Raw genomic sequence first — 11,804 nt, forward strand, 5'->3', positions numbered from 1 at the left:
TTCAGTTCACTCCTGGAGCTTAAACACTTTAAAATCCTCCAAATGAAGAGAATGGAGTCAGAAATCTCATCGGGATCTGGTTCAGCTGTGCGGATCTGGGTTTATGCATCAGTTTTAGAGGAAAAAGCGGAGCTTTTGTGGACCGACTGTTCGCACAACCTTCATTTTGGTACAAAAATTGTATAATTGGACCTTTCCCCCCCCCCCTCTCAAAGAGGAAATATGATTCAAACCCTAATATTAAACAAATAATTCACTCAAAAATGAAAATCATCATCATTTACTTGTCTTTCATATCAAGGTTTAAGGAGAAAATTACTGAAATTTCATTTTTGAGTGAACAATTCAACAAACTAACTATCAGTGAACAATAAAGTCAGCTAATGAAGGCAAACGTGATTATTAACTTTGTTGGCATGTCTTGATAAAAATCCAGAAGTGCTTATTTGATGAACCAATCTCTCTCTCCATCTTTCACATTCATAATGAGCGATGGATCATCTCCTCCATGAATTCACATCAATCTGAGAACGCAGAGATCCGAGTGCTGAGAAAACACACAGGAGAACTTAAAACAACAAGCGAGGGCTGCGAGAGGGAGAGAGAGGTGTGTGTTCTGAGACGATCTCCGGGATGGCGAGGGCTTCAGGGTTAGTGAGCACCTTTAGAGCCGGGCGGGTTGTGGATCCAGTCCAGGGTGATGAGAGACAAGCTGCCGATCATGAAGAACACGCCAAACACCAGGAAAATGGCTGCCTGTAGATAATAATATAATATGGTGATCATGAAGAGGATGCAAAAAAAGTTATATAATATAATTTAAGAAATAGAATATATGAAGATACCAGACACAATACATACACACGGCTGGTATCTTCATATATTCTATTTCTTAAATTATTTTATATAACTTTTTTTGCATCCTCTTCAGAAATTATATTTCTCATACTATATTATGTGTGCGTGTATATATATATATATATATATAAATAAATGTACACAATATTATATAAGACATTATATGATGAAACCAACCATCAGAAAAAAAAAATATATATATATATATATATAAATGTTTTATATATGGTTGGCATCATATGTAATATTATATTTCTCATTGCGTGTATATATTACATATGATGCCAACCATATATGCCAATGATGCCAATAGTATTACATATGATGCCAACCATATATAAAACACATATTTATATATATATATTTTTTTTTTTTCTGGTGGTTGGTTTCTTCATATAATATATTATATGTCTTATATAATATTGTGTACATTTATATATATATATATATATACACACACACACACACACATAATATAGTATAAGAAATATAAAATATTAAGATATATATTAAGATGCCAACCACCATATATATATATATATATATATATATATATATATATATATATATATATATAAATATAATACATTCGCGAAATATGGCGATTGCCGTCTTCTTATTTTATATAATGTTATGATATAGCACAGACACCAAATCATATATATAACATGTTGTGTACGTACAGATATTTTCTGAGGAGATCTGAGCGGTATGCTCTTGACCAGCCGCAGGTAAAACGCAGCGGGGAGGATGAAGATGAGCATGGTGGCCGCAGACGAGCCTGCAGGAGGAAGAGTGGGACATATTACACGTGCGTTACAGTTTCTTCTCCTCTCGACTGGGAGAAGGCCACATCTACATCAAGTGTCGTCTGGAGAAGCACTGACCGATGAAGCCGAAGATGTCTCTGATGGTGGGCACGAAGATCACCAGGAGGTTGTTGAAGGCCAGTATAGCGGCAGCGATGAGGAAGTGTCGGATCCAGCTGAACTCTTTCCCTGCGAAACACAGCGTGGTGACCGACGAACGAATCTGCAGACACACACACAAATCATTCAGAAATATGTCAAATCACACAATTTATTTTACAATACTTCTGACAAGCACACTTTGCTCTGATTGGTCGGCTGGATCAGTGTGTTGTGATTGGTCGAGTGCTTCGAGTGTGTTTGGGACAAAACATTCATCCCTAAATGACAAAAGGGATATAAACACATTTATATAGATTAAAAGATGTAAAAAAAAAAAAAACATAAAAACAATTTTTATATTATATAATTTAACTAAACGTTAGATGTAAAAAAACAAACATTTTTATATATTTTGATTATATTAATAAAAATAATTAATATAATATAAAACACATTTATCAATTTTTTTTGTTAAAATAACTTTTTTTTTACATTTATTGTATAAATACTATAATGTAATGTAATATAATTTCCAAAAATAATTTCCAAAAATTAAAACATTTATTGTTAAAAATGTGTATATATATATTAAAAAGTATAAATATATATATTTTTTAAAATAAATCTATATATTTTTTAAGAATTATATAAATATTTTTTAACAGTAACTGTTGAACTGCAATTGTGTGTATAAACTATAATTACAAATATAACTAGACGATGTGGGCATTTTTGTTGTTGTAATAAATATAGTTCTAGACAGGGATAAAATACATAATATTTATATGCACTGTGGTAAAAAAAAATTGAATTTGAAAACATGCTTGAAATGCTAAAGCTGCACAAATGAGATTACATTCAGTTCCAGAACAACCGTCCGGCGGCTTTAGAGGATCCCAAACAAATGAAAAGAAAACAACTTCATATATGAACACGATTTTCTATTTAGATTTAATGGAATTCCTTTGAGAACTAATATTACTGTTATGAACTCGCTCGAGCACTGCAAACACACACACACACACACAGAAGTCATTCTGAATGGACCGGGAGGTGAGTGAGTGAGTGAGAGATCTGAGCGCAGGTCACAGGACCCGAACTGATCCGCTCAGAGCATGAGAACCGGCTCACACTGGGGCAAAGTTCATCACACACACACACACACACACACGTGGGCGGGGCCGGAGACAGGATTACTAGTGTAACTGTGTGGTAGAGTTGCATCAGCCAACAGCAGCAGAAGCGTCTGACTGACAGAGTTCAAAGAAAGAAAACTTTCTTTAGAGCCAATGAAACGCAGTTGTGTTGCTTTTAGTTTACGCTGCGCACACCTATACACTAGTACTATTGACATATTAATTGTATACAAAACTAAATGTAGCGTTTCTATAAACACACCTGCATCTGACGAGCAAAGAAACGAGCGTCTCACTTTAAAACTCATCACATGATCAGTTGCATCTACACTGCAAAAAAAAAAGAAAAAAGGTTTTTGTCTTGTTTTCCTGTGCAAATATCTAAACATTCTTTTCAAAGTACATTTACACGATACAGAAACACTATTGAGACGCAAAATTAAGCAAGTTTACACCTAAAACAAGAAAATATGCCAATGGGGTCAAAAATATAAACTTAATTCAAAGAGAAAACTTGTTTTGTGAAAAATTCATCCAAAATTAAGTGAATTTATGATAAAAACGAGACAAAATAAGTCATTTTGCTTCTCAAGTAAATGTATCTTGATTTAATGAAGTTTATGTATTGTACTAAAAAAATACAATATATAAAAAACTATATATTTAAGGTTAATACAAGACAAAAAAATTAAAATAAATGCAGGTGTAACTGTGCAATCAAGTAAAATATGTTTTACTATATACATATTTTACTTGATATATATATATAAATAATGTAACAAAATATTAAAAATATATTAAAGTGTATACAAATATATATAAAATAGTAATATTAAAATATATAGTGTATTAATATATTAAAGTAAAAAAATTATACATATTGTAAAAATATAGCATTTTAAAAATCTATATATTTTTAATTTTTTAACAATAAATGTTGCAAGTAGCAAATACATGTATGAACTGTACACTATAAAAAAAATGCTGGGTTGTTTCAACCCAAATTTGGGTCAAATATGGACAAACCCAGCCGTTGGGTTACATAAATTGCATTTTTAATCCAACGTTTGGGTTTGTCCATATTTGACCCAAAGTTGGGTTGAAACAACCCAGCATTTTTTAGAGTGTAACTGCAAAAATAACTATATGATGTGGGTGGTTGTTGTAATAAATATGATGCTAGAAAGGGATAATGTACATAATTTAAGAATGAGACGACGTTGATTAATGGAGTTCCCAGTTATCAGTCCCGGCGCCATTGGGGGGCCTGGCCCGCCCTGTGAGTCACTAGTGCCCGCCCTGAGCGAGTCTCTCCCTTCACCAACTCCACTTCAAGTCCCACCAGTCCTTGCTTGTTTGCACAATATCTTTTTTATCAATAGGCTACTGTTATCAAAAGTTATCCTTTTGAATATACATAACTCCTGAATAAAAATAAAAATGTGTTTGGTCTGATTTTTTTTTAATTGTAAACGGATTGATTGGTTTGTCGATAGAGAGCGCGGAAATGCATGTGATAGCGGTCTTTTTATGCGAGTCTTTGAGTCATTCATTCAAACGTTTCGTTCAAACGCCATAGAGAAATGCACATTTCATTCGGATTACATGAGCAGGGAGCAGTCTGTAGTCTGTTTTCTTTCGTTTTGAATTGTTCTGTTTAAAAGTAGACATGTCTGTGAGGCAAGTAGGCTACCTTATACGCCTACACTGAGTTTCGGTTCAATTGCGACGAGCTCCAGTTCACGCGCTGGCGCCTCCGGTTCGTCATTATCGTCTGCTATATTTACTTCTTATTTATTAAATCCAGGCAATTGGTTGATGAAGTATTGATTAAAATTAAGATACAATTAATACAAAACGAAATTCACTTTAAAGAAAGGTTTTGCTTTCTGTTTGATATCTCTGTGAAAGTTTTAAAGCATCTTTTAGTGCCGCTTTCAGAGCGCTCACGTCCTAACATTGTTTTTTCCTCATAAATGCGAACACGAAAAATAAAATGAAATGAATATTTTATGCTCTGTGGAGACTACTGTTAGCCTACTCATAATTTGTATTCTGAATACGTAATACGTAGTATTACTTTGAATGAGTGTTTATGCTTTCGAGGTTTTTAAATAAGCTTGATATGTGTTTGGGAAGATGTTTATGTTTTGTTGACATGTCGAGTTTTTTCGGTATTATATTTCATTTTTTTGGCTAAACAGCACAAGACTTTAATTAAGTAAAGTTAGCCATTCTGTGTGTGCTGCGTGATTTAAAGAAAAGTGCGCTCTTGCTCACACGATCAGCATGGTGATCTTGTGTTTTCTCCTAAATAAAAGCTCAAGGGTTTATTTCTTACAAGTGAAAAAATTAGGACAAAAGTAGTGTAATTTTCCTATTCTATAGCTTAATATAAAATACGATGTAATGTAGACTGAGACTATAATTAACAAGATGTTTGAGCCCTCTTTAGGTACAAGTCAATGCTTTTTCTTTGTTCAATGTGCACAGTTCATGGGTCGAAGCCGGTTGAAGCTCTTAATTTTGAGCTCTCAATGTGCACCAGATTGATGCACATTGAGAACCCCCCTAGGGACAGAGGTCCACACAACATGCCCAATTTTTTTTCAATAATAATTCACAGCACCCACTGATGACCTGAAAACACCTCTCAAACCTACTTAAAAATTAAATCGAAATTTGCGGAGGCAGTGTGTAAACGTACCTTTAGCGTCAGTAGCCTATTATATAATTATTATGCTCTGTCGATCATTGCATAGTATCATAATCGATTCTGTTATGATGCAATGAGGTTGTTTTCATTTGTGCCCCCCTGAAAAAAATGAATGCCCGTCCGTGAATTTGTGTCTGGCGCCGGGTCTGCCAGTTATGGTTTAATAACTACGGGTTGGTTGGTCTGTAAACTCTCAAAGTAACACACGCTTTAGGAAGCAGACGGAGTCAGAGAGAGCATGATAGCGTTGCGTAACCGTCTCGGATCAGAGAGTGCCTGAAGAGACACTGCTCTGTGACTCTCACATAAAGCCGAGGTTTCTGGCCGTCACCTGCGTGCCACATTTCCGTCCGCCCGCTCAGAGCATCGGCATCTGCCGGCGGCCCACAGGACCCGACGTGTGACATTCCCCCCGTGACCTGCGGCTCGACTCGTGTCTGAGAGTTACCGTGAGGACAGCGGCGGACGCTCGCGCTTCTCTCATGCCTGGGTCAGGGTACGCCATTTAGACAAGATCCGATCGTTTCATCTCGTATAGTGTGTGTCATAGTGGACGACAATCTGCGATGCTTCACGACATCACCATAAAAAGACTAGCATGTTTTATCTATTTTTTTCCTCCACGACGGGTTCCGTCAAGAGTGAGTGAGTGTGCGTGCGAGTGTGTGAAAGTGAGTGAGTGCGTATGTATGTATGTATGTATGTATGTATGTATGTGTGCGAGTGAGTGAGTAATTGTGCGTGTGTGAGTGAGTGTGTGTGTGGGTGTGTGAGTGCGTGTGTGTGCGTGTGTATGTATGTGTGTATGTGTACGAGTGAGTGAGCGCGATTGAGTGAGTTTGTGTGAGTTATTGTGCGCGTGTGTGAGTGAGTGTGTGTGTGTGTGCGTGTGTACGAGTGAGTGCGTATATATGTATGTGTGCGAGTGAGTGAGTTTGTGTGAGTTATTGTGCGTGTGTGAGTGAGTGTGTGTGTGGGCGTGTGAGTGCGTGTGTATGCGTGTGTATGTATGTGTACGAGTGAGTGAGCGCGATTGAGTGAGTTATTGTGCGTGTGTGCGAGTGAGAGTGTGTGTGTGTGTGTGCGTATGTATGTATGTGTGCGAGTGAGTGAGTTTGTGTGAGTTATTGTGCGTGTGTGCGAGTGAGAGTGTGTGTGTGTGTGTGCGTATGTATGTATGTGTGCGAGTGAGTGAGTTTGTGTGAGTTATTGTGCGTGTGTGCGAGTGAGTGTGTGTGTGAGAGTGAGTGAGCGCGAGTGAGTGAGTTTCTGTGTTATTGTGAGTGTGTGCGAGTGAGTGTGTGTGTATGTGTGAGAGTGAGTGAGCGCGAGTGAGTGAGTTTGTGTGAGTTATTGTGCGTGCGAGTGAGTGTGTGTGTGTATGTGTGCGAGTGAGTGTGTGTGTGTATGTGTGCGAGTGAGTGAGTTTGTGTGAGTTATTGTGCGTGTGTGCGAGTGAGTGTATGGGTGTATGTGTGTGAGAGTGAGTGAGCGCGAGTGAGTGAGTTTCTGTGTTATTGTGAGTGTGTGCGAGTGAGTGTATGGGTGTGTGTGTGAGAGTGAGTGAGCGCGAGTGAGTGAGTTTGTGTGAGTTATTGTGCGTGCGAGTGAGTGAGTGTGTGTATGTGTGTGTGTGAGTGTGTGTATGTGTGTGTGTGCGAGTGAGTGAGTGAGTTATTGTGCGTGTGTGTGAGTGAGTGCGTGTGTATGTATGTGTGTGTGCGAGTGAGTGAGCGCGAGTGAGTGAGTTTGTGTGAGTTATTGTGCGTGCGAGTGAGTGTGTGTGTGTATGTGTGCGAGTGAGTGTGTGTGTGTATGTGTGCGAGTGAGTGAGTTTGTGTGAGTTATTGTGCGTGTGTGCGAGTGAGTGTATGGGTGTATGTGTGTGAGAGTGAGTGAGCGCGAGTGAGTGAGTTTCTGTGTTATTGTGAGTGTGTGCGAGTGAGTGTATGGGTGTGTGTGTGAGAGTGAGTGAGCGCGAGTGAGTGAGTTTGTGTGAGTTATTGTGCGTGCGAGTGAGTGAGTGTGTGTATGTGTGTGTGTGAGTGTGTGTATGTGTGTGTGTGCGAGTGAGTGAGTGAGTTATTGTGCGTGTGTGTGAGTGAGTGCGTGTGTATGTATGTGTGTGTGCGAGTGAGTGAGCGCGAGTGAGTGAGTTTGTGTGAGTTATTGTGCGTGCGAGTGAGTGTGTGTGTGTATGTGTGCGAGTGAGTGAGTTTGTGTGAGTTATTGTGCGTGTGTGCGAGTGAGTGTATGGGTGTATGTTTGTGAGAGTGAGTGAGCGCGAGTGAGTGAGTTTGTGTGAGTTATTGTGCGTGCGAGTGAGTGTGTGTATGTGTGTGTGTGCGAGTGAGTGAGTGAGTTATTGTGCGTGTGTGTGAGTGAGTGCGTGTGTATGTATGTGTGTGTGCGAGTGAGTGAGCGAGAGTGAGTGAGTTTATGTGAGTTATTGTGCGTGTGTGCGAGTGTGTGTGTGTGCGAGTGAGACGGCACGCGATGACTGGTCGGGAAGCGATGTGTAGTCTGACATGTTTCTTGTCCACGACACAACAAGATTTTAGGAGTCAAAATCACGTACTCTGACACAGTGACTATCGTACGAGACAAACAAATCGTGTAATCTGAATCAGCCATTACCTTTATTTCAAAACTCTTTTTTTTTGGCTTATTCTGATTGACATAGCCTTTGTGTATTTTTTTTCCATGTTTAAATTCATTGTTCATGTATTTTACAATTTGTAAGGTGTCCTAGAGTGTCTTGAAATGCTAAATATTGGATTCAATCTTTTTATTAACTTGTTTTCTGTCATTCAGCACATGTTTAGTATTTGTTTTTGGAAGTGATTGATCGTAGGCCTCATTGATCTGAGCTCATGCAGTGACAAAAATATGAAGCAGCACGACTGTTTCCAACACTGATAATAATCATAAATGTTTCTCGAGCAGCAAAGCATCATATTAGAGTGATTTCTGAAGGATCATGTGACACTGAAGACTGGAGTAATGATGCTGAAAATTCACAGGAATAAATTCAATTTGAACATATTTTCATATTAAAAACAGCTATTATAAATTGTAATAATATTTCACTATTTTTACTGTATTTTTGATCGAATAAATGTTATGCTCAGCTAAACACTACAAAAATCTTACTGACACCAAACTTTTAGACATTAGTGTGTATAATTAAACACTGCTCTTGATCTCTGGTTTCAATGCAGTGTTATTAGTTATAATAGTATATGTAGAAATATAATACAGTGGTGTGCAGTGTATATTTACACGTTCAAGTTCAAATCATACTGAGGTCATTGTTTTTTGTGCCACTTCTGCTTTTTTGTTTAAAAATACTATAATCTAAGAAATGTCTGAAAGATGTTGTGGCTCTGAATAGCTGAATCTGTTGCTCGTTGTGTAGACAAACACGCGTTCAGCCTCAGTGTTGTTTAGTTACTGTAAAAGAGCAGCTTAACTTGCTGGCTTCAAAGAAGTGGATCTGAAAATAGTTCCTGAGCTCACAAACCCAGAGGAAGCTAAAGAGATCAGTCATCGACCACAAAACCAGATCAAGGTGAGCGGTTCTGTAGAACAACACAAACCACACGTGTGTGTTGTGGAGGAGAACCAGCGCAGACACTACAACACACCCCGATAAAGGCAGAAACATCAATATTAAGAGTAGCTGAAGTGTTGCTCTCAGTCAGTCTGAAGCACAAGACGTGATCATGTGAGTGAAGCTCATTGACCCTAATAGGCCCTGACGTGACCTTTGACCCCGGGCTGCAGTGACCTCACATTAATCACAGTGTCGTTTGTCAATTAAAGCTCCTCGAGCCCACAGACAGACCGGCGTAATCACAGGGGCAAAGCACAGGCTAACACTGAGAGATAGTTAGAATAAAGATATATTAAAAAAACATATATAAAATAATTAATACAAATACATATTAATATTTTAAAATGCTAATATTTTTATTTATGAACATTAAAAAATAATATATACAGACTTAATATGTTACCAATAACATCAGATATATAATAACAGGTCAAATATATAGAAGTATATTAGATTTAAACAATAAATGTGTAAAATGTTGTAAACATATTTTGATTCATATATTCCCCATTTAATATATTAATATATTTTATTTATTAATAATATATTAAATGTGAATATATATATGTGTGTGTGTATAAATGTTACAAAAAACACCTATTGTACAATTAAAAAAATTATAAATAATATATATAAAATAATTAATATATTTATAAATACAATCATATAAAAAAATATATATAATTAGTTTAAGTATAAATGTGTGTAAAAATGTTTTTAAAATATTGTAAATATATTAATATATTAAATTATCTAAAATATATTAAAAGAGAACATATTCACATTTAATAAACGTTATTTGTTAAAAAGTTAAATCTATTGTATAATATATTCTCATATTTTAAAAAGTATATATATATATATATATATATATATATATATATATTATTAATATATTCTCATATTTTAAAAAGAATATATATATATATATATATATATATATATATATATATATATAATAAAAGATTATAATAAAATTATTATAACAATAAATGTAACAGTAAAAAATGCACCAAAAAAAAGTATATATATTTTTTAACAATACAGTTTATACACTCATACAGTTTATAACAATACACTCAGCAGCAGATTTATTAAAAGTGTGATAAATCAATCTCTCCATCCACAGATGTGTTGATCAGGAGAAGCGAGACTGGACGCACTGAAACACACATTACACACATGTGAAACTGGAGCTGGACAGCCTGAGGGTCTTTATAAGGCCACGGGCAGCACACCTGTCACCACTCAGGCGCCCACTGTGCCCATTCATGGCAGACAGCCTTGATTCACAGCACTGTGTGTGAGAGCACTGATACACATCACTCATATATCAGCCCTGAGGAGTTTCCCACAGTCCTGCACTCACAACAGCGGCCCGCACTGCTTTAGCCAATCAGAAACACCCGTGGCCTTTCAATCACGTTGCACAATCCAACTTGCCAATATGTATAGAGAGAGAGAGGGTTTTGGAGAAATGGAAGAATAAACCATGACTAGCATTTATGCCTTACTCACAACAAAGCAGCTGTCTGGTGTGGTTTTGTGTCTGTGTTGTCTGCGGGTCGGACTCAAGGTCTCCGTGGCCCTCAGACAGAGCAACAGAAACTCCCACAAACACTGTGACATTTAAGAGCAACTTGAAGGCCAAGAACTCCTTGGAAACACAAAATGTCAAATCTCACAAACTCTACAACCCCTGATCTAAAGCTCATCCAACCCGAACTGAACTGCACTCGAGCACCTGCGCATGTGTGTATGTTATCATATCTCTCATACGAGCCATTTGCTGTTTTACTTATAAATATACAAACTTGTAAAATGGGGCGGTAATGAGTGTCACAAATGAAATGGCTGCAGGTCTCAGTTTTGTGCAGCTTTTGAGATAATATTTTAAACAAAACAATGAAATAATACTGGCTAGATCTGAAAACCCATATATTTCAATCCTAAACTGAGCTGTTGTGTGTGTGTGTGTGTGTGTGTGTGTGTGTGTGTGTGTGTGTGTTGTGCGCCATCTGTGGCCACACACTGTCACTGCAGTCTTGGCAAGGTCACTGCACTGCATCAGGTAATATTCCATTCCCTTTGCTCACTCCCCCGCCCTCACTGCGCGCGTGCGTGTGTGTGTGTGTGTGTGTGTGTGTGAGAGAGAGAGATAAGAGCGAGAGAGGGAGGGGCTTATAAAGAGAGAAAAAGCAGCTCTCAGACTCCCTCTGCCGGTCACATGACAGAAAAATATTTATATCTGTAGTCTATAGTTGATGCTGGTTCTGGTATCGAATGAGCAGCGCAACTGAAGACTGATATGATACTGATTAATATGGTATAATTTAACAGTAGCATAAGAAACATGCACTAAAATTGTGGAAATTAATTAAGCACTTATATTACACAATATTTCATACAATACACCCACAAAAATTCACTAAACTATCCATTGACAAGGCTTCCAAAAAATCTTTTATGAGAGATATATATATATATATATATATATATATATATATATAAAAAAAAATCTCATAATTTTTTTACTATATATTTTACATATTTAATAATTATATATA

At 37.0% G+C, this 11,804-nt stretch overlaps 1 protein-coding gene across 1 annotated transcript in view; it reads right to left on the minus strand.

Moving 5' to 3' along the window:
• Positions 1–324: 324 nt before the first annotated feature.
• Positions 325–11,804, minus strand: part of slc38a4 (solute carrier family 38 member 4) — a 24,513-nt gene continuing 13,033 nt past the window's right edge. The window contains exons 14-16 of the mRNA XM_056245375.1: positions 1,746–1,890; positions 1,542–1,639; positions 325–756 (exon numbers count right to left, since the gene is read on the minus strand). Of these exons, the coding sequence (XP_056101350.1) occupies positions 652–756; positions 1,542–1,639; positions 1,746–1,890 (348 nt within the window). The 3' untranslated portion in view covers positions 325–651. The remainder of the gene's footprint in view (positions 757–1,541; positions 1,640–1,745; positions 1,891–11,804) is intronic.

Source organism: Rhinichthys klamathensis, unplaced genomic scaffold (genome assembly GCF_029890125.1).
Source record: "Rhinichthys klamathensis goyatoka isolate OS25496 unplaced genomic scaffold, OSU_Roscu_1.1 h1tg000029l_1, whole genome shotgun sequence".
NCBI classification, from domain to species: domain Eukaryota; kingdom Metazoa; phylum Chordata; class Actinopteri; order Cypriniformes; family Leuciscidae; genus Rhinichthys; species Rhinichthys klamathensis.